Here is a 24,050-nt window from a genome sequence, read left to right as displayed (position 1 = left end):
AAAGATGCAGTAGATTGGATGGGCTGATAAATATATTGGCGGAATTAGCAGCTTTGAACAGTATGTCAACTTTTCTGGCAATAGAACACATGAATGTGATTTCAAACCAAGTTTCTGAAAACCATTAAACACACACCACTTCTTCTTAAAGTTTAAAGTAACTGGTGCATTTTAAAAAACAAATGTACTTGGTAGTGAAATGTGATTGTTATGTAACTAGTTCTTGAATTTGAATTATGACCAATGGGATTGTGTGTATTATTCATGCTGTTTTATGGACTGGATGGTTTGTATGATGCTGTTTCTGGTGCAAAGGACTCTCACACAGGGCAGTCATTCACGTTTCCTGGACTTTCTGCCATTCAGATGAGAGCTTTTTCCAGCTGTATAATTTAACAGGTTAAATTTAGCATTGGAAACAGGGTTGTGTGCCCACCACAAAGACTGTGACTGGCTAATGGTAGGGAAATGAAAAATGAAAGGCAGAGGAAAGTTGTGATGTTATAGTGGGTGTTGTTGGAAAACCACGTGTGTGAGTCAAGGTAGCATTAGCATATGAAGCAGAGCAAAGACAGGAAAGAGAATCCTTCACACAGCAGTTTGATTATATGGAATGATGCCAGAAAGTTCTGATAAATTTTTACATTTTACAATAATAACTATAAAAACACAGTAACAAATGTCATATTTCATGTAGAGGTGATGAGACACAGAGATCTAGGCTTCCTTTAATTTCACCAAACTAAAAAAACCCTCATAGATAACGTTTTCAAATAATTTCATGTTGTGTGGCATAAAGTGGAGCCATTCCAGGTAATATCAAGTGGGTGAGTTGTTTACTTACATTTTAATTTGTCTTCCCATATAAACACCATTATTATCAATGAGCTCAGAGGAGGCAAGAGATTCACTCTATCGCACGGTAACTTCAACAACTGGTGCCTCTGTTGGACAGTGTCACTTCAGGAAAACTAGTAATTTATACTCTTTTTTTTAATGTAATATTTTGTAATATTTGCATTGTTTTATTTTGTACTGTGGATTGTTTTCTCATCCAGTTTTTGAGGAGGCACTGCCTCCCTTGCCTCCGAGAAAACACCTTAGTTCCTTGTAATAATATGTTTAAATAGAATACTAGTGTACTGCATACTTTTCAGTATACTGTATGCTACATACTATTTTATAAAACTGCATGTGAAACAGTGTTATGCAGCAATAATATTGTTGCGAGAGCTTACCACGTTGCATTTTTAATATAGAAATTTGTGTCTAGTGTTCATTTTACTTATAATGTAGTCATTTTGCATTTTTAATCAAGATATCTGTCTCACTGTTTGGCAGTGTGGCCAAATAATTGAAAAGAAGGAAATGTTAAAGTCCCCCTGTAGTTGATCACCAAAATGACCGATTTAAACGTTTTTTTTCCTGTGAATTGTTTTCATGCCTTAAAATAGCTTGAATGCAACTCTACACCCTTCCTTCATTTAGTATACGTGGATTCATGAATATGCTAATAATCCCCGGCTCCACTCACTCACGCCAGTTCAGAGATTCACTCGGCCAGCTTACTGTAGTAAACGTTGCACAATGGTATGGCTCTTTACAGCATCGGGCACATAACGGTTATTAATATGATTAGCCTTTTGCTTGACTATGTTATCAAACAGCTAATAATGTGTTGCGAATGTTACACAAACCATGTTCCTGTTTGCATCTCAGAGTCAGACAGCTGCCTTCTAACAATCATCAGAAACGCTTTGAACAACTTCTAACGTCAGTGGAGAAAGGCACACAGTTCATCATACATTCATAATATACATCATACAGCCGCTATATTGCTAAATCTACCCGATTTTTCATATTAACAGACAAATACAAGCACATGGCCAGTAAAACAAATCACCAGCCACGTGTTCACACAAAACATGACAACATGAAAGCACACAGCTAGTGTAAAATACAAGCTCTGTGCTACACAGCACAAGACAAAACGTGAGATACACATGACACAACAACACACGCAGACAGAAGAGTGTACGGCCCGAGCGAACTCGAAACCGCACGCTCACGTGACAAGACAGAGTGCACAAGAACGAGCAAAGGCTCGTTCTGTGCGCTCAAAACAGAAATACAAACACGCGGAGCATGAGTGTCTGAATCCCGACACAGAACCGAAGCCAAACTAGACCGAAGTGACGGGATCCAAACACCATGCCCCGCACATGAAACAAGTCACACACAAGAGTGCACGGCTCGAGCACGCTTGAATCCGCGCGCTCATACACAGACAAGACAAAACATGAGTGTCAGGGCTCTGTCACAAAACCAAGAAATAAACTAGACAGAAGTGACAGAACTCTAACAAGAAAATGTCAAGAAATATAAACAACATTAGGAACTTGATTTTCTCCACAGGGGGACTTTAAAAATCATCCAAAAATTTGACATCGTATTCACAGGATGCATCCTGCATACTACACACAAATAGTATGGGACTAGTAGTATGCTAGTATGCCTTTCCAAACGTCCCTCATTTCTTTGTAAGAGTTTGCAGTGGACTGTGTCCAACACTGAATGTACGTAATTTAATTCCCTCTGGTGATGTCATGTTCAGGCTCTGTTGTGTAAAAGCCCAGCCCAGACTCTAGAGACATCCACAGCTGTCTGTACCTGAGCCCAGCCACAAGCTAAAATACATCCATTCCCTTATAATACATCCATCTCCTGCAATGCTAAACCACAGTCTGGTCTGTTTGGCAGTCAGAGTGACCCGGAGTCAATGTGGTGTTGTCAGAGTCTACCACAGTCACACACCCTGTGGAGGAATGAGAGTCTACTGCCATTATTTCATAATGTAAATGTCACACGTTTCCTCCGAGGATACGGGTGGACGGACTGACGTCACCGACCCAGATGCTAACGTGAATTACCACCTCCCCCCGCCAGAAGAACATTACTGGTGTCGTGATGTGCATGACATGTACATATGTGTTGGTCATTGGTCATATGGAAAGAAATGTCTCGGTTGAGTCCCAGCATTTTCTGTGTGACCTTCATTCATTGTAGTGGCAGATATTTGAGATGTGTAAAATCATGTCAGCGATGCTTTATAAACACTCACAGGATACTCTGTTGCAATACCTTCTGCCCTTAAGAGAAACCCATTGTTTTCAGATAGCGTATGAATGACTGTTTGGAAACAGAAAAGCTCTGTTCCAGAACCTAGTGAGATGCCTTGCTGTCTAATGTCTAAAGGCCTTATTATACTTCTGCGTCAAACTCACGGCGTAGCTACGTCATAGGCTGTGTGTAGCGCGCGTACCCTTCGGCGTACCCTGGCGTGCACCTCTCCAAAAATGTAACAACGCGTCAACTCTACGCGGACGCAAGCGCTGTGATTGGTCTGCTAGAACCCCTCCCTCGGGTTTCACATGCTCCCTCTGCAAGTGTAATTGCGCGTCAACGCGGACAACGACGCAGAAGTATAAATGAAAACCAACGCGTTGCCTACAGCGTAGAGGCTCCGGCGTAGGTCCGACGCAGAAGTATAAATCAGCCTTAAGGCGGGGCCGTTCACACATTTTTCCATTCCACTGTGCTACTTTTCCATTGATTTTCATAGTAAATGTGTGAGACGTATATCATTAACCATCGCGCTTGCATCTTTTGCAGCATCTTGCATATTGCATGGCATTCTAAAACACGGTGCTCAAGTTAAAAGAAGTTAAGCTTTTAAAAAATGCATCTCCAGAGCTTGCAGGATTTTTTCCCATTGCACTGACTTGTGTCCGGGGTTGCGTAACAAAACCAGACCAATTGCTTTTGAATAGCCCAATTGATATTTAAAACCCACACAATCATGGCCAAAACTAGCCCAATCACGTTCATGTACTGCCTGTGTTTCATGTTTTTAACAGCAAAAATGTGTTCTGTGTGAACCTGCCCTGAATAGACAGCTGCTTTCAAAGGCAACATTTCATCATCTAACAACATGCCTAATGTGAAACACAGCATGCTGTTAAGATAATGATGCAGTAATATAATTAGCATAAAGATACTGTACATAATGCCAAAGACTATAGAATAACACAAGACGGGTCACTCGTATGGTTTTGAATGGGGAAGAATAAGTCCCGCCTTCTAAATAAGAGCCAATCACCGATTGGTAAAGTCATCGCATCACTGCAGCTGCCGTTAGAAGCTCCGGTTCCTATAGAAACAGTCAGACGTGATTCAAGCGTTTAGAAACAAAATTTATGAGACATTTGTTATCAGATTCCATTGGTGATTTCAAATATGACATTAATCATAAGCTTGGCGAACAGTTTTGGAGAATTTGATGTTTCCCCATTCAAAGAGATAGAGCTGCACTTGCATGCCCGAGAGGCATTTCAAAGATGTCCGGCAAGTGAAATGACTTCTCTTAAAGGGACTTTGATAATGCATACAGATATTAGGCACACACACACATACAAAATGCATTTAAATGTTTTTATCAGTATTTTTGAGTTGTAAATACTTTGACCAGTTAGAACAGTCATTATTTTTGCAGTTCTGTGTTGACGCTAGTGCCGCTTCAGCTTCAGTGAACTTTGATGAACTTCCTCAATGGTAGACTGTGTCCTGGGTCTCATGGTCTGCTCATAAGTACCAGTTTATCTGCATATCCTGATCACAATACAGTTCAGTGCCTATTAAAATCAGTTGGAACACCAAGAGTCTGTGTGTGAGTGCTGATGTGGCAGGTTAAAAAGGCAAATGTTTTTTTCTGCTGCACTGGGACAGAGAGTGCTTTGTGTAATGATGAGCTTCTTCAAAGAAGCTCTTTTTCACTCTCAATGAGTATCATGTCAGTTTTGGGTGAAACTCCATTAAGACCCTCTAGAGATCAAACTCTTTTAAACCTTTCTTGAATTGACAACGGTATTATACTGCACATGTGGCAAAATAAATGACATAACCATTTATAAATGAGGTAAACAGAAGTGCTCTTGATGAGCGTTGTCACATGGGGAGATTGTCACAAGGGCCACTATAAGCTTTGAACTCAGATGTCAAATTACTCAAAAGTTTGTTCTCCTTAGGGTGTTTTTTTTGTGACTCTTATCCTACAGGATAAATAAATGTTAGTATCATCATATTTTTGTTACTGAGTGGTTAAATATCTGCAATAATTGAGTGTAGAGCTATAGGATGAATGTAAGGCCCTTGAGCCAAAAACATAACTATCATTTCCTCTGTGTGGATTGTTTCATTAATGTACTGCCATTGAATAAAAGTATCCGAATGACTACTTATTAGTATTTTGTTCTCTTTCTCAGGCCAAACAGAAGGATGGTTGTGAGCGCAGCGAGGCATCAGCCTTGTCTCCGGCTGCTGAAGAGGAGCCCTTCTCATGGCCAGGGCCTAAAACATTGCACCTACGCCGCACCTCTCATGGCTTTGGTTTCACACTCCGTCACTTCATCGTGTACCCGCCGGAGTCAGCCGTGCAGTCTTCTCTCAAGGTCAGTTCACAGCAAACACACGCATAAGAGTGACCCAGATCATTGGGTCGATTGGTTTTGTCAGTTTGTTTCCTAAACGTAATTCAGCTTCAGAGTCTCTTTTCTCCCTCTCCAGCAGATACAGTATGTGCTTAAGATGAAATGCTTACCTTTAGTGCTCGTCTGCATACAATAATAGCATAATTTATGACATTTGCATCTTAGGCGGGGGGAAGAGGGGGGACATCTACAGGCCTCACAACACCTTGTGTTTTTCGGCGCTGTCAATTCTCAATGTACTCAACTGTGGGTTGTAGAAATAAATTGTGTATTCCAGCATATTTCACTGCAGTGTTAAAGCTGACCATTCTCAAAAGTGCCGTTCCAGTGTCAGTCGGTCCAATTTTTATGGGATCCTATCCTACATCGTCAGCTACTGTCAAGCCTTTTATAAAGTCTATGCCACATTTTGGGATTTTGTTGGTGTAACAGTTTAAGTCCAAGGACGAAGAAGAAGGTATAAATAACGACAGTCTTTATTAAATATAAGCCAAGCACTCGAAACAGTGTGCCATGCACAAACAATACTGGACAAAGAATGAGTGAAGGTGAGGAACTTAAATGCACATGAACTAAATGATGAACAGCTGTGATGAACAAATGATTACCGGTATGCATGAAAAACAGACTGATAGAAATCAAAACTATCAACTAATCAAAACAGACTGATAGAAATCAAAACCAGCACTGGGCATAACTGTGACAGTTAGTTGTAGTGATGCACTAAAACTAGGTTTTTTACCGACACACTGAAACCAAAATGAACGTTTTCATTTAGCCCAAACCCCCCCCCCCCCCCGAAAATAAAGTTAATATTTAATAATATACACGTATAAAACATAAACTGAGTTGTAAACATTTAAATTGTAGTTTTTATATCAACTTCTTAATTATATAATTGGTTCTACTCCAGTTTGTTGTTGAATATAAATATATATAGTCACAGGTGGCTGCTAACAGGACACAATGACGAAGATTCAAACAATATAGTCTTTAATCCAAATATATCACAGGAGAGCTCAGGGAAATAGACAAAATGCACCTTTACATTGATGTCAATGAACTGAAGGAAGACAGGACTTAAATACACAGAGCTAATTATTGGGCAGCAGGTGAGTGGGATATACAATCAAGGGAATCAAACTGGCACACACTGGGAAACTGGGTCACACGGGCAAACAGGCACTGAACTTACAACACACTGAAAATTATCAAAATTCTGATTATATATACAGTCAGGGTTTTGATATTTAAAAAAGGACTGTAATAACTTGTTTTCATGACAGATTTATTCAAACATGCATCAAATAATGAAGCTTAAGTAAAAAATATTACGAATAATGTAGTGGGTATATTTAGAAAATGCTCCTCCGTAGAGAATTTTTTCTAGCTAACTACTAGTGAGTTTATGATCGCTGAATGTCTTTCCTGAAGTAAATGCAATGTTATGTGACATTGTTTACAAACTGTTTTATTCACATTTTTCTGCGGTTGAAACACTGATTGAGTGATTACATGAGACAAAATACATGTCAGCAAATTCTACTGGTTGTTAATACACACCGTCCAATGTTCATTCCTGTTTTATTTCTGAGTGACATCAGCCTAGTGGCCCCTCATCCATAAAGAGATTAAAGCTCTGTTGTCCCACCACCGCCAGCCGTCAGATAATGCTAGTACCATCAACTGTTTTCAGATAATGCTTTCTTACAGATTACTGTTAGCAAACATGTGATTCACATTAATCCCTATGTCAGGCAAATATATGACAACAAAACTTGACACAAACATATAGGAATGAGATATATTTTTCTGTCTCACTGACCCCAAACTTTAGAACAGTATTTATATTTTAATCTGTTTTTATTATTATTATTATTATTATTATTATTCTTTATTAGTATTAATTTGTTATTAATGTAAAGTTTTCTGGAATGTTTAACTAGGTTTTAGGTGTAGCTTGGATTACACTTCAAATGGAACATGATTTTGATCCCACACAGCTTTTGATTTCATGAACGTTTTTGAAACATCTGAGTATTAACACTCTTTTATCTTCTCTCTCTTTCAGGATGAAGACAATAGCAGCAGAGGTGAGTTTAACTGGTCTGTGATCCACATTCACTGCATTTGTTTATTTAAGGCTTTTCTCTGATGCCTGCTACAGACTGCGATTTCTGCAATCCTATAAGATCATTATAAATCACACTGTACAAAAACTTGGGTACATGTATGTAGACTGTATGATGATGACACCTACTGAATCGTAGGCTACAACGCAAGTTAGTATAGAAGAATAAAATGTCATTAGCATGCGCTAGTGGTAAACAAATAGAGTAAGATGAATCGCACTTTGGCAGTTGTGGTTTTTATGTGCACTGAAAAAAGGAGGAAGCGAAAGAGGAGAACATGGAGTGAAAGAGGAGAATAGGCGAAAGAGGCCAATTTTACAAATGGAGTGGCTTGAAGTAAGTAGTTTTAAGTTTTAGCGTCATGTCGTGTTGATCAATATGCCATTTCATGTTGCATTTTTATTGGCTAGTCAGTAGATCTAGGTCGTAGCAGCAAACTCACTGTGATATGAGGTTCATGCTTCACAGTAATAGGTAGGAGATTCCCAGAACTTCAGTTCTGTATCTACTGTGTCTGTCATGAGAGTGAGGTGTTATCTTCAGTGGCCTGTGTCTGACCTTGCACTCTGCGAATTGCTGGGAATCTTTAATGCACGCTCCCGGGGCAGGAAAACTCCCAGCTGGCAGTGCAGCGTGTTCTGTGGCGGTTGATCAGCTGTGGGCTGGTGTTTGGTTAAGAGTGCCATGAAGGTTTGTGGAGTTACAAATCATACAAGGTAGTGGAACATGCACAGCAGCAAAATAATTATCAGTAGCCATGAAGTAGAGAGGTTTACAGGAGTAGGGCTCCAGTATAGATGCACATGATGTCACAGGAGGCGGGAGTTGGTGTTCAGCTTGAATACTGTGAAAAACAGACAAAACACATCTAAAATGGTATAGAGCTGTGTGAATGACTGTACAAATAGATTCAACAAGACATCGGAGCTATCTTTTTACAGACTGCCAAATGCTACAGAAACGAGAAGCAAATAGATCACTGCAATTCCCAGAAAAAACTAGGCAGCAAAACGTGGATTGGCAATTACAATTTTGTCAGATATATTGATTTTTGGGGTAAAATCATACCCTGGGTTATATATTGTATTGACCACTCATCAATTAAATACGCCCAAGCGTCACGTCATGTCGAATTTATTTGTATTGCTCTTTCCAAGCAGCTTTGCAGAAAGTCATAATGTTATGTCTATAATCCTTAGTACTTTACTAAGTTTTAGGGCTAGGCGATATGATGAGGTATAACATTGATGTAAGTGATCAACTGGATTTAGATCTACCTATATTGTATTTAAAATGTTGTATATCAGATAAAGGGTTCACAGGCTTTGCTTTATGTATTTATACTGCATTGAAATCAGGTTCATATAAATGTCAGAAAAACACGATTCTTAGCCACATGTTAATGTCCATGGACCACTGGTTTTTTGGTAGATTGTGAGAATTGTCTAGTTTGTCTAGAAATGGATTAATTTGCAATAAGTATTTTTGTATTTGTATTTGTATTTTTGTTCATTCATGTCTTTGACTTGCTCTGGTCAAAGCAGCACCATCTCTCTCTCTCTCTCTCTCTCTCTCTCTCTCTCTCTCTCTCTCTCTCTCTCTCTCTCTCTCTCTCTCTCTCTCTCTCTCTCTTCTCTTCTGCTGCAGTGTTTGTCAGATTTCCCCTCATTCATATCCGAATCACGTCTGCTATGCCCCATTATGACAACAGGAAAACACACTCTGGCTTTCATCTCCTGCACGTATTCGTAATTTTTACTGCACGCACACTCACTTCAACATATCTCCCTGCCATAGAAACCCTTTAGTATGAGGTCAGTATGTAGAGTCCTGCATGCTCTCAAAGAACTTGTCTGTAATAGAGATATATTAACAGTTATAAAACAGATTCTCAGGCTCTCAGTAGCTGATTGGTCAATACAGCATTCCAGCTTTAGGACTCTTTTAACCTTAGAGATTTTTCTGTATAGAAGGATGGCAACTAAATGTTTCAATGATCATTCGTGTCCTTAATATTGTTATGATGTAGTCATATAAAAGCAAATAGGCATTCGAGATTTGATTACAGTCAAGTTCTGTATGCCCAAATAGAAAACTAATTCACAATTAAAGTAATTCCAACATGCTAAATTGTCTGTAGTAATTAAGGCACCAATTACAGCCCATTTACAGGCAGAGCTAAAGATATATTGATGTCCACTTACAGCTGACAGACGTGTAGTGATGTTCCCTAGAACAGCTGTAGTGAATTGATCTGCCTTTCAGTTAAATATTTGGTGAAGAGCTTTTCCTGCAGGAAATTGAGCAGCAGAAATTTCTCGTAACCATTCCTAAATGGTGCATTCCAGAGAGTTCTGCAACGGGGGGTGTGTAACTTGAGACTTACACACACACACACACACACACACACACACACACACACACACTCACACACACAGATTTATTGTAGTGTTAAGGAAATGCTGCCCGCGTGTGTAACACACGCCTTCATTTGGCAGCTTGTATTACTCTGCTGAAGGGCATTAATACTCTTCATACTTCAGAGTGTGCTCTTGGTGCTTGCTATAACATTGCTTGCTTGTTACTAGATGATTTCTGGCCCATGTCAAAAGAACCCCAAATGAGTCTCTATGATATTCTGGTTTCTATATACAGTATAACTTGAATGCCTTTCCTTATCATAGTGATTTTTACCTTAAAGCCAGACACAGACTACAGGAGTTTTTAAATCTTAATGGATTGTGAAATCTGGTTGCATCATCACGCACATAAGGAGAATCAAATCTCAAACCTGCACACACTACAAAATTTGAAAACCATGCATGGCACATCACACACTACAATATATTCTTAAGATAATCATGCCAGATTTAGCACCTCACATGATCTCACAGGGAAACGGATGTAAATAACATGGATACTGTGTCACGGAAACTTGCTGTAGACATTATATAAGCAGTCGTGTTGTTTCCACATTACGACCAGCCGTTCCTCCATCTTCGTTGTCCACCGGACCCGTACAGCTGCTTGTTGTCTCGCGGTGGCCATTTCAAAAGTTCCGTCACTTCCGTCTCCTTGTAGACTTGTCTCTCATTGGCTATTCTGGAAGTACTGACATAATCATAGTCATAATCATCACGATTTAAAATCCTAAATATCAAACATGTTTGATATTGTCGGGGCAGCCCCGATGTATCCGCGAGCAGGTCGGGAGGTTTAAGATTTGATCAGTAAACACCTCACATTACCAGATAATCTGCACCGAACATCAGAACCAACTGATGCCCTTGACGCGTTTTTTTTCCTCTGAATGTCAGGAGGGGTAAATCAGGTATAAATCAGCCTGAAACTCCTGAAGTCTGAGCCTGGTTTAAGGCACCCACACACTACAAGATAATCGAGCCAATTTTGGGCCCAATTCTCCCCTTCCGACAATCCTAGGTAAAGTCCTGATTATCTTTATGGTTCTACAGATTATCTTATCAGATTTTCCTGTGGTGTGAGGTGTGTTAAGAGTGATTGAATCTGTTCAGAAGAACGTGCACTAATCTCAAATCGTAAGTACCCAACATGTTGAATATTTACGATCAGAACTCCTTTTGTGTGGAGGGAACAAACCTGAGGACACACTCGCACGTGCTCTACGTATATATTGTCACATGGAACGAAACGATACCCAATCAGAAAGCAAGCTGATGGAAGACAGAACCATTTGAGAATTTTTTTTCTTTTTTTCCGCACATTTTCTGTAAAAAGCAGTCCAAACATTATTATCGCTATTTCTTCTTGCCCGTCATCCGCCATGTTTGTTTACTCTAAAGTTTTTACTTTCTGGAGTGAATAATTGACTGAGGTTTGCGACTTCTTCATCACCATAATAGAGCAAAGTTTGCACAGTGATTATGCGATATCTACTGGCTTGCCTTGATGGTTTAAAATGGAAATATTTCCAATATTGTGCGAAAATTTTCTCTATCAACAATTGCTCGCAAAATGATGGACATCGATTTAGATTTTGCAAGCTGCGCCACTGGTCGGGACTCTGGTTGTTTGTGAATGGAATCTGTTAGTGTGTGATGCGCTGTCTTGGTCACATCGTGGCACTCCACACACTATAGGAACAAAACTGTTAAATCTACAGTATGTTTTTTCTTTTGACCTCATTTTGTGTGATCTACAGAAGAAAGAAAGCAAATATTTTGATTTATCTCGGGTTTATAATGACCTGAGAGTGAGGAAATGATGACAGTATTCATTTTTTTGATGAACTATTACTTTAAATGTCAGATTGCTTTGCTTTATAACTTACATCCTGGCTTACACTTTTCAGAATGCAACAAGTGAAATCGAGTTTTTGAATCAAGCATTTGCGCTCATCTGCCTGTGGGAGTGTTTTTTCAAAGCTTAGTCTGCCGTCATATGAACAAACAACCACTAAGAAATACCTCAGAGAAATTCGGGTTTCTACATCATGTCACCAAGGATGTTTTCTTCCTCTTTTGCTTCTTATCATTGCATAGAACTAGATGTTTCCTCACAGTAATTAGGATGTTTATTTGTGTAACATATATGCAGAAGAAGCCACAGGCATGTGTGTGGATGGAGATCTGCACTCCACGTGCAGACAATCTGGGTGGAATGGTTGGATATCGTCCAATCTGAGCTGTGTATTATGAGATCAGCGCTCTTACTGCCTGTAAAATATGTTTGAAAGAATGACACAATGTTTGTGTGTGTTTGTTGACTTTTGCTTTAAAGCTGTACAGTCCAGAATATATTTTACTCATTTTCCATAATTTCTCTCACCCTTAAACGAGATGTGTAAGGTGTTGAGCTGAGGGAGAATTCACATATTGTGCCATTTTTACTAAACCGTTTTGTAATTTGAGTTTTTTTGTTTGTTTGTTAGTTGTTGTTTTTTTTGCACGCAAACACTGCGTTTCATTATAGAATGCACCAAATTTCAGTTAACAGGACACTGTAACCACCCACAAAAAGCTGGTTGTAAACCGGTTTATTGGAAAACCATCTCCTATCCAGATGTGACATAAAAAGTTAATTGTGTTTAATATAAAATGTAATCATAAATATAAAGTAATGTATAAATAAAAATGTTAATCAGAATTCAAATCAAATATTTTGTCCTAACCAACCACAAATGCAAAGCTACAATCCATCTGAATTATACTTTACATTTTTGGGGGGGTGTTGTGCCAGGTAGCCCCGCCCATTGTGAAAACTCTTCGGACCAAAAAGATGATTATGGAAGTTTAGAATCCGATTTTAAACCAATTTCCAAGTTCCACAAGGAAAGGGTTAGGAACACCCTCAAGAAAACACTCACTCACTAGTTTCTACCACTGTGTGGTTGCATTTCTTTGTATTAAAATGGCAATTTCCCCTTGCAAATTGAGATCAGTTTGTTTGCTAAACTGGGTGATTTGTATTATACCTTAAAATGCATTTTTGGATTCTACCTTTCTTGTAATGTGTGATATAGCTTTTTGTAAATGTAAAAGGTCTGCAAAGTTCAAACACTGCAGTTGTAGCTGAGGCCTGGAAGAGTTTGGTTCGTGTTTTCGACATGTCTAGAAGATGCTGTTTTCTTCGCTACTAAAGCAAATCCACTTTGCATGCACTTCCAAAGGATGAGGACTCAAGTTGGAGTTGATACGATGAAACCGACACCATCATTACTGTTCGTATCACTGTGTATCAAGTGCTGAGGAAGCTTCTGGAGCTGAAATACAGATATGGTAATGAGCATATAGTTTCCAACACGTGCTGTAAGCGGTAGACCAATCACAACAGACTAGGTCATCTGGCCAATCAGAGCAGAGTAGGCTCTTGGAAAGAAGGGGTCTATAGAGACTGAATCTTTTATCAAACTGATTCAGACACTAGCCGCGTTTCCATTACCCTTCAAATTGCACAAATTGAAATTGCGAATTGAAAATACGCCCAATGGAAACACGTCAATTTTGCAAAAACTCCCATTTATCGCAAAAAGGTTTTTATGCTCGCATGAGGTGGTTTTTCAGGCAATTCGAAAAAGAAATATTTCGCAAAACTGCAATGGAAACAGTTTTTGCGCATTTACAGGTCACCTGACGTAGACGACACAGTATGTTTGGACAGAATACGAGACGGAGTTCTTTATTAAATTCATAATAGACAGAAGAATTACAGGAATAATGGATTCTAAACCTCAACTAAATGCCACAATCAAGACCTCGAAGCAGAAATGAGTGAGAAACACCCAAAAACACCTCATATGTGCCGCTCTCAAGTATAAGAGTCTTTCCTTACCATTAATGATTGGATACGTCTCCTTTGATTAATAATAATGGCCAGTGCGGTGGCTGAGATGCATAAACCAACCAACGTCCGTTGCTATGATTTTTGGAATGACTTATCGCGAGAGTTTTAGTCGCATAACATCGGTTAATGGAAACGCCGTCATTTCGCAATAGTTTTCTGTCGACATTTAGAAAAAATCGTAAGAGTTTTGCGCAAATCTGTAATGGAAACACGCCTACTGAGAAAAGAGGAGATGCTGCAATATATATTATGAGAAAATTAAACCAATGTAAACCTATTGTAGGAGACCTTCAAAACAAAATTAGGAACCTTTAAAAAAAAAAAAAGAGGCACTTTAAAACAATGCAAATAAACATATCAGCAGTCACAGATCATTCGTAGTGAATTATCCCCATTGTGTTGTGCTTTAAGACTTTGCTACAGTTGAAAAAATATGCAGTAAAAATAAAAAAAAGTCAACATCTGTTCAAATATTTGTTTTCCTTTTCTATGAAAATACATGCCAGAGATATTTCATTTCATTTTGTTTTCTTGCTAATGTTTTGGGTGGTGTCCATGAGGACAGGGATTGGAGCAAGAGCACAAGCACAAGCAAATAGAATTCTGCATGATTCTTGGAGGACCAGTAAAACCCCACCTTGCACCGCATGGGCCAGACTCGGTTTGGATGCATTCCAGACACCAACTCTAGTGTCTCCGCTGCTTTATTACACTAGTGCTGCCTGACTGCAGAAGATATGGAGAACGCTCGTAAATAAGAGAGCTCTGGGTTCCCAAAAACAATGTGCTTTTGGCTCTCCTGTCACACAAAAGCTTGGCTGCTGTCCTCAACCTCCGCTATATTTCTGCACCTGATTACAGATGAACAGGTCCAGTGTAGTTCTGTAATACCATACTTGTAATATTATTATATATTTTTTTGCAATGTGTATTATGTATATTGTGTGCAGTATGCAGGATTTTGCCAAAATGTACAACACAACAAAGTGTGTGGAATACTGTAGACCATGATCATGATTAATCGCATCTAATGGCGCTTTTCCACTACACAGTACCAGCTCGCCTCGACTCGACTCGACTCGACTCGGCTCTGTTTGGTTTTCCACTGTGTAAAAGTTGTACCTGTACCTGCTTCCAGGTACTTTTTTTCGTACCACCTCCGGTGAGGTTCTAAGCGAGCTGAGGCGAGCTGAGGCGATACTAAAATGTGACGTGAAAACACGGCAGACTGCTGATTGGTCAGCGAGAATCGTCACTATTCCCTGCGTTATCATTGCACGCGCCAGACGGAGTATCCTGAATAAAAAACAGCAAAAACAAAAACAAAAACATCCAAAAACAGCATACACTCGATTTCCTCCATTGTCCTGTGTGTGTGGGTAGCGGGTGTGTCTCGCGCGTCTCGCGTAAAAGATTAAGTCACGGCAGTTTCCTGCGGCGTCGCTATGATGACCAGGTACTATTGTGGAGGTACTATCTGCAATGGAAAACGGAGCGAAAAGCGAGCCGAGCCGAGCCGAGTCGAGTTGAGCTGGTACTGGTAATGGAAAAGCGCCATAACAAAAGTTTGTGTTAATATATGTATGAGACATATACATTTGTATATATATATATTTTTTTATTTTTTTATTTTTAGAGGCACCTTTATAGGCACATCATAATATCGATAGATATACTCCTGAATCGAATCGTAATTGACTATGGCTAAGCCACACCCCCAAACGCGATGAGCCAATCACAGTGCGCATAACTAACCCAATACACTCGGACATTCTCTGCTTCCACGTCCATTGGAATGCATTGCAGTTAGTCAGTTTTCATTCCTTTTTATATGTTTTTTCTTGTAATTTTAAGTTTAAAATGGTCAAACGGTGTGCATGGGGTACATGCAACTCCGACACTAGGTATCCCGAGAGGCTGGGCGACGGTGTGTATTTTTTACCCTTTCCCAAGCCACATCTCAACCGAGATAAGTGTCTGTTCTGGATTAAGTTATGCGGTAGAAAAGCCTAAAAAGTTAGCCTAGTATATTACAAAATGCTGCTTTAGCAAAAGAAAAATCTAGCTATGCTAATATGGAGCTTTAAGCTTAAAATAAGCTAGTAGCAATTACCATAGCATATTTTACAAGTCACGTCAAGTTAGATTAATAAATTGAAGGTAATAATAATACATTAATAAATTGAAAGTAAATCACACTTCTTATCCTGCAGTGCATGAACAATGCTGATCCTCTATCTTGTTGTCTGAGATGGTGATGGCAACGAGATGCGGTTTATCACGTTTACACTGTGACCTGTAAATTTTTGCCTGGAGCTGAAGCTTTTCATCGACCTTCTCAACAATAAAATGAGTAATATAACCATCCAATGCATAGTTAAGGCCCTTTTGGTGACTTTAAGATGATATATAATCTTTCTGTCTCCAAAAATCATCAATTGCCTCCTGTGAAATGTCTCCTACTGTGACAGCTGCCATAGCGCCTGTCACCGAATGTTGACTGAGTGAGTGGAGGGGGCGTGGCTTAGCCATAGGTCAATTGTTGCATTGCAAACAAGCAGAGATGGTCCAAAATGTGTGGTACTTCATTCACGATAGAGAAGGGGTGGAATTATGAGTCTTTACCAACATGGTGAGGATCCAATGGGGTTACGAGGTTTAGCCACAAGCTCTTTTTAAAACTTTCATTGGTTAAATATTTGCAAAACCCACAGACAGACATAAAGGGCAACCATAGGAAATGATGATGGCATTTTCATTTTTGGCTGAACTATCCAACATTTAATATTAGATAAAATATGTGCAAAAGGTCTAATGTTTTTTTTTTTTTTTTTTTTTTTTTTTTTTGACACTTGTTTAAAAGAACATTGAAACATTTGTATTGTTAGATACTGCGTAGTGTTGTCACAATACCAAAATTTCAGTAGTTGGTATATTACAAGTAAAATTTCACCGTTCTCTGTACCAGTTTCGATACCATAGCAAAACCTATTGAAACACATTACCTTTAACTATTTAACTACTTTATTTAATGTGGAAAAAAAAAAAAATGCAGATAATCTCAAAATATCCAAACTTGGCCTATATATCTGTCTATCACCATGCTCTCTAGATATTGGTATCGCCATTGGAAAAACTGTAAAGCTAATGCCAGACATGACTGGTTACTAGTGATCTCTGTAATGGATTGATGTATTACCCAGATGTTTTGTGTTAAACGGAGGTGGCAGCTTGTGCAGCTTTCTTATTGAGATGAGTGAAAAGTGGTTTGTAGGCAACAGACATGAGTGACGGCTCAGAGTGATGATGGGTAAGAACACACATTGGGCCACTGATCTTTCAGCTTGGTTTTTATACTGGATTTCAAATAAAATTACTTGCCATTTAGAATATACTGTATGAAAGAAATATGTGTATATTAGGGAATTCAATTTTAAATAGTTAACCTACTTCCATTTCATATAAGTTCATGGATCATCCAAATTTTCTCTGCACTGTCATAATACTATCATGGTTTGCAAAGTAGTTCAGTTTTCTGTTCACAATAGTTTCTGTCAGTCAGATGAATGATGGGCATTCATGTCTTTATTTTACACTTGTGCTGCATACCAAGTCCAATTCCTTATTCATTCCCTCTCTCCCTCCTCTGTCTGAGAGTGAGAGATAGAAAGAGAGTCAGTGCTGTGTTGTGCAGGAATTTGGCCCTGCTGTGTAATGTTGAGGGGAATCAAGGGAATGGGCGTCCTCCCAACCGCTGCCAAACAACATTATCCAACACAAAACAACAGGAGGGCCAGCTGCGCACGAGAGACTTTAGCCAAAATAACACACACAGAGATGGAAAAAAGACAGAGGAAAGATTAGGTCAAATAGAGAGAGTGGAAAATACTCGGGAAAAGAATATAGAGCAGAGTTTGGCACAGCTCATTGTATCAGATTTGTGCAATCAGCCAAACAAATTGGAGATGGTGATATTATAAAGATTGTACTTGTAATTTTTTTTTATGCAAAAGTTATTTCACTGACTGTCTCAGGCTAAAGGCCCCGGTCACTACCGGTCAATGTTTGGAATAATGTTTTTTTTTTTTGTCGTTTTTTTTGTTGTTTTTTTGTTTTTTTAGGGAAAGAAGTTTCAGTCGCACTTTAGATTAGGGTCCAATTATCACTATTAACTACAACTTTTGCCTCAATAAACTCCTAATTACTGCTTATTAATAGTTAGTAAGTTAGTTGTTAAGTTTAGGTATTGGGTGGATTAAGGGATGTAGAATAAGGTCATGCAGAATAAGGCTTTAATATGTGCTTTATAAGTACTAATAATCAGCCAATGTCCTAGTAATAGGCATGATAATAATAAGCAAGAATTGGACCCTACATAACATTTTATTTAAATAAAATTTAAAATAACTGTTTCCTATTTTAATATGTTTTAAAATGTAATTTACTCCAGTCTTCAGTGTCACGTGATCCTTCAGAAATGATTGTAATATGACGATGTGTTGCTCAAGAAACATTTCTTATTAGTTTTGAGGTTAAACGGTTGTGCTGCTTAATATTTTGTGGAAACCATGATTCACTAGCCTACCTTTAAAAAGTTTTGGGGTAAGTAAGTAATCAATACTTCATTTCACCAAGGATATATTTAATTGTTTAAAAGTGACAGTAAAGACATTTGCAATATTACAAAAGACTTCTATTTCAAATAAATGCTGTTCTTTCAGACTTACTATTTATCAAAGAATCCTGAAAAAAAAAAATGTATTATGCTTTCCACAATAATATTAAGCAGCAAGAACTGTTTTCAACATGGATAATAGTAAGAACAGTTATTTTAAATTGTAATAATCACACAATATTGCTGTTTGTACTGTATTTAATAAATGCAGCCTTGGTGAACATAAGACACATCTTTCAAAAACATTTAAAAAACGAATTATTCCAAACTTTTGAACGCTAGTGTACTTTAAGCAAACTCGAACAACAAATGCATGTGATGTAATTTAGAACAAAATCAGGCTAAAACGAAGGTGTTTTGTTGCTGTTGGTGTTTTTTTTTTTTTTTTACCCTGAGCAAAGGATGAAGAACTTCACTGTGATCATATTGGGGTCTATGTACAGTAGAGCAGAGTTGGCTATACTTGTGTAAATCAAGTGATTCCGGCAGTTCCCACAGAGCCTGGTTTTGGGTTGAACTCATTTTCTCCTCAAACCCTAGAGCACTGTGTACCCGAAAACGCCCTGACACTCGTTCAACAGTTTGCGGTTCAAGTGCAGATTGCAGCAGATCAGACTTCGATTTCTCACAATAAGTCATATTGTGTGTTGACACTGGCTGGGTTTTGAGGGTGAGTGTGGTTCAAGCTAAAACATCAGTCATTTACTGTATACACCTCACGCTGAAAGAAGAAAGACCTCTGTAGACGAGAACACTGGGATATGAACTGCACTTTAGGGTATTTAGTTTTATACTATATCTAGGGAGAAGCAAACGGCTGGTAAAAGCAGTGTGTTTGTTGTGGGAGCATTGTTTCTTATTCCTTATTCATACACACTCACACAGACTAACAAAAGAGATTCCAGACGCTGAGGGGGCAACACAAACCTGTCCACACAAAGACGGTTTTCAGCATGCCCTCCTCTGCCCTCTATTGATGTGTTGAAGAAAAGCATGTTTGAATGAGTCACCCGAGGGACGGCAGAGAATTTGGCACAGAGGCTAGTGTGAAACATCATCGTGCATGTGGACACATTCACATCAGACTGGAGTTACAGCCGTTAGCTACTAAACTCTGAAAATACACTTTAAAATTAATTTAGAAAATCATAATTTATTCACCGTCATGTTGTTGATTTCCTGTTTTCCATGAAATACGAAGTAGAATGTTCATGCTGCACTTTACCATACAACAAAAGTGAATGAGGAAGTGGCTGCCAAGCTCCAGAAAGATAAAAAGCACATTAATATAGTACGTACAACTCGTGCACTATATTCCAATTCTTTTTAAGTACCTTTGAAATGACCATTACACAGATATTGTGATTAACGTCCACAGCCCATTAGTCGATGGCTGTCATAGTGTAACTGTATCAGTGGGACATCCTTTTGGAGCCTCCACCTCTCAGTAAAGCACAGCCATTAAAAGTCTAGTCTTGGCAGCAGGATTCGATAGATGAGGATGAGCCATATCATATTAAACAAAGCCTCACAAGAGATGCCAATAGTAATCAGATTGGATCACAGTTCATATGTAATGGAATAAAATATTAACCTCCTGGTCTGGTACTGAGCCATTGATGGTATCCCATTACTAGAGCCCTCAATTGATCATATGAATTACTGCCCTCTACAGGATCAGTGTTCAGTATTGGGTAAACCAGGGCTACTCAGTTGAAAAGGCTTTTTCTTTTTTTTTCTTTTTTTTTTTTTGGCCCAGATGATGTTTTCATCATTGTGGCAATTTATTGAGAAAAGATTTTGTTCATATCACATTCTCTACCTGACTTCTTAGATAAGCTCTTTGGGCTGAAGGAATCCTGCTTTTTGTCCTTTTAGCTTTTCAAATTAAACAGTAGTGATACATTGTAGTGCAAAACCACTGTGAAAAGAAGTACACTCAGCATATTTCCAAAAAGTGTATAAACTTCACTAAAGTAGCACTTCATACATCTTCATATGTCATTTCAAAATCATTTCTATTGTCTTTGAAATATGGTTAAAGTGTATGGCCAAATGTACTGACAAGCATTTATGGTAAACTAAAATAATCAAATACTTATTGTGCTTTAGTTTGTTAGTCAGTATATCAAAATAAGTGTACTTCTTTAAAGCATGACAAAAGATTATTAAAGTCCCCCTGTGGTGAAAATCAAGCTTTTAATGTTATGTATATGTCTGTTGTGTTTTTAATATGCTTTAAAACAAACCATGTGCAAATTCATAAGTCAACACCATTGCTGAGTGTTTTCTCCTTAAAACTGCAGTGAACCAAAGACAGTCTCAAAAACGCGGTTTAAAATCACTGGTGTTTCTGACGTCACAAACTACCTTGAACCAATCAGGTCAATGCCTGATCGTCAAGGAGTGGATCTCTGAGCTGGTGTGAGTGAGTGGAGACGGGGCTCATTTGCATATTCATAGAACGCGTTTACTAAATGAGGCAAGGGTGTAGAGTTACATTCAAGCTATTTTAAGGCATGATTTTTTTTTTTTTTTTTTTCAAGGAAAAAACATTTAAATGTTTAATTTTGGTGATCAAAGATGAGTTTTAAGGGATACAATTATTGACTACAGCAGGACTTTAAAACATAATGATTTAAAATGTACTTTAAATAAAACTTAATTTGACATTACAAAGTGCACCTTTTAAACGTATATTTATAGTCACAAAAGTGTACTCTTTAAGTACACTTAGGTGGCCTTTCATTTAATTAATATTATAGTATCTGTAAGTTCATTTTGGTTTCTTGCCACTGTTTCTTTTGGCTTTCTCATCAGTGGCATAGTGACATATTTGAAGCTGAGACTGAAACTATTGTAGCAGTAGCATTGAATTCACTTAGACTGTATGAACTTCTGTAGAGCTGCTTTGTTTTACCTCTACTTGAATTAGCAACTACTAATTCCTGAATTTTGTGATGCTCACACTGCTGTATTTTATAAAGTGCTATATTGATTTGACACGTACACATTCATTTTGTAGAAGTCAAAATCTAAAAAAAATAAGTTAGTCAGAAACTAATGCGTGTACATACATACACGCTCAGATGTACAGTATGTCAGAGCCAGAGCATGCTCAGTATTATATGTGGCCAGTGAGGTATTACATCATTCAGTATGGTGAAAATCTTCTGCAATACCTCATGTGCTCGTAGAGGGAGCCTGACACCACACATCAGTGTAACAACATTAAACACTGCTTTTTTGTGTGGCTATATGTTAGTGCGAGCACAAGTAAGATGTATCTGTTTGCATCAGTGATTTTGTGTGATTGGTGAATGTTTTTTTCTGCAGTGCACTTTTCTGTGTTGGTGTGGACTGAATTTTTCTGATCCCAAACTACTCTACATGTAGGTCAGCACATAATCTGCCTCCGTAGGTTTCTGCAAAGTTTGAACAGAAGACATTTGCAAAGCTACACATCTCTTGCCCCTTGGGCATAGATTGTTATTAAGCTCTGTTAAACATATTTCACTAGGGTTGCACGATTAAAGGAAATAAATCAGATATTGTGAGTTTATCAAAACTCAAAAGCTGTGTAAATAAATATTTACTCTGCGCGTTTCAGTGCAAAGTGCAGCTCATTATCCGTTGGCGTTTGCAGTATCTCAGAGCGGAGCGGTTGGCAGTATCTCTGCGTCTGCTCTGAGTTTGGGACGCTTTAATGTGAATGCAATATGCGCCAGCAATCTTCATATACTTGAATGAGAAGTGCTTATCATCAACAACAACAACAACAAAAAAAGCTTTAAAGTCTGCATGAAACAGAAGTTGCAATAGTCTTTTGTTAACTTTTGTGACGTATCAGTGTGAAATGGCTTCTCGAACAAAAGAAAAATGTAGAGTGGGACTTGATTTTGTTCATCTGCAATTGATATGGTTGTGGTTTGCTATTGGTCGTCAGGTTGTCATGCCCTTGCGCCGGTAAACAAGTCATCAGAGAAGAGAAGAGATGTCGTTGCAAGAGGGAGAGGAAGTTATTTTTATTAAAGATTATGAGGACACATGAATTAAAAATAATAATAATAATGATGTGAATAGATAAATCATTTATAATAAATACCTAAGTATTATATTGTCCATTTTGATTTCATAGTGACTTTAAGGGCTTCCTGTGTTTTTCCATCAAAATAAAAGAATGAGTCCTGTCAAAATAAATGAAGACAGCCATAAATCTTAGTATTGTAATTTTACAGATGTAAAATAAATTAATATTTTTAATAGAACTGTATTATTTTATACCATTAATTTATTTTACAGTAAAATAATAGTAATATTTCTTATTTTGTTTTTATAATGTTTTATTCAATATTATTATCATTATTATATATCCATATTGATATATAATCATACATTTTGGCCAAATTGTGCAGCCCTACAAGCAAGCACATTAAACCTCAAAAAAAATATATATATTGTAATTTTTATGAGAACAATAGCAAATTGATTTGTTCGTGCAGCCCTACATTCCACAGAATTATACAGATTTTCCTCCATCATAGAAAATGATGAAAACGTTCAGATTCCTTGTTGGTCTATGCAAGCTGATAATTCAATATGTGGTTTGTCGCAGTTGTCCCAGATATGATGATGCACTTTTTCAAAGGCTTTGTTATGCCGTTTCTATGTATAATGGAGTAAGATTCTTTTTTACTGTTGACAAAATATCCAAAAGTAACGGACGAGCTAGCTGGTAAATGTTTACGACTCACAATATGGTGTGCAGCATCAACATTAGATATTGCATACTAATCAGTGCAGTGTGTCATAATGTAGGCGTTCAGTCATCATGTTCTGTCAGCACGACCTAGCCCCGTCAAATATGTGCATACACACACTCTCACACGTAGGCATGCGCATATCTTATATCATCTTATGCTTTACTAAGATCAGATTATGAGAGATTGCAGAGGATTCACAGTGAGCATGACTAGAGGACAGTAGATTAACATGTGCTGTCTCGTTGTGCAATATAAGTCTGTGCGATATTACCGATTTCATTTGGAAAATGCACGAGAAAAAGAGAGGACATGACCAAGGCTTGACAAGGTTTTATTAGATATTCCAACATGAACAATCATAGAATTTGTGAAAGAATTTTTGTTTTTGATGACTCTCAAGTGACTCTTGCTCTTTGTCTCGTGCCATCAGGGAGACAGAGGAACAGACTGGAGCCAATGGACACCATCTTTGTCAAGCAGGTGAAAGAGGACGGCCCCGCACATGGAGCTGGACTCTGCACAGGTACTGGTTCTTGTTCAAGTCTCGAGACACATTTTAATGCCCGTATTTTATGTCCGTTATTCAAAATTAGGATATTGCTAAATTACAGTT

The 24,050-nt window shown here is 38.2% G+C and overlaps 1 protein-coding gene across 4 annotated transcripts in view; it reads left to right on the top strand.

The window, feature by feature from the left end:
- Nucleotides 1–24,050, top strand: part of arhgap21a (Rho GTPase activating protein 21a) — a gene marked incomplete at its 5' end in the record, with an annotated part of 101,973 nt that overhangs the window by 48,804 nt on the left and 29,119 nt on the right. For all 4 annotated transcript variants that reach the window (XM_084103459.1, XM_084103460.1, XM_084103458.1 and 1 more), the window contains 3 exons: nucleotides 5,322–5,507; nucleotides 7,618–7,639; nucleotides 23,868–23,960. In XM_084103459.1, the coding sequence (XP_083959585.1) occupies nucleotides 5,322–5,507; nucleotides 7,618–7,639; nucleotides 23,868–23,960 (301 nt within the window). The remainder of the gene's footprint in view (nucleotides 1–5,321; nucleotides 5,508–7,617; nucleotides 7,640–23,867; nucleotides 23,961–24,050) is intronic.

The sequence above is a fragment of the Abramis brama genome, assembly GCF_963993115.1.
Source record: "Abramis brama genome assembly, chromosome: 24".
Classification (NCBI taxonomy): domain Eukaryota; kingdom Metazoa; phylum Chordata; class Actinopteri; order Cypriniformes; family Leuciscidae; genus Abramis; species Abramis brama.
This window is presented reverse-complemented; position numbering and strand designations above follow the sequence as displayed.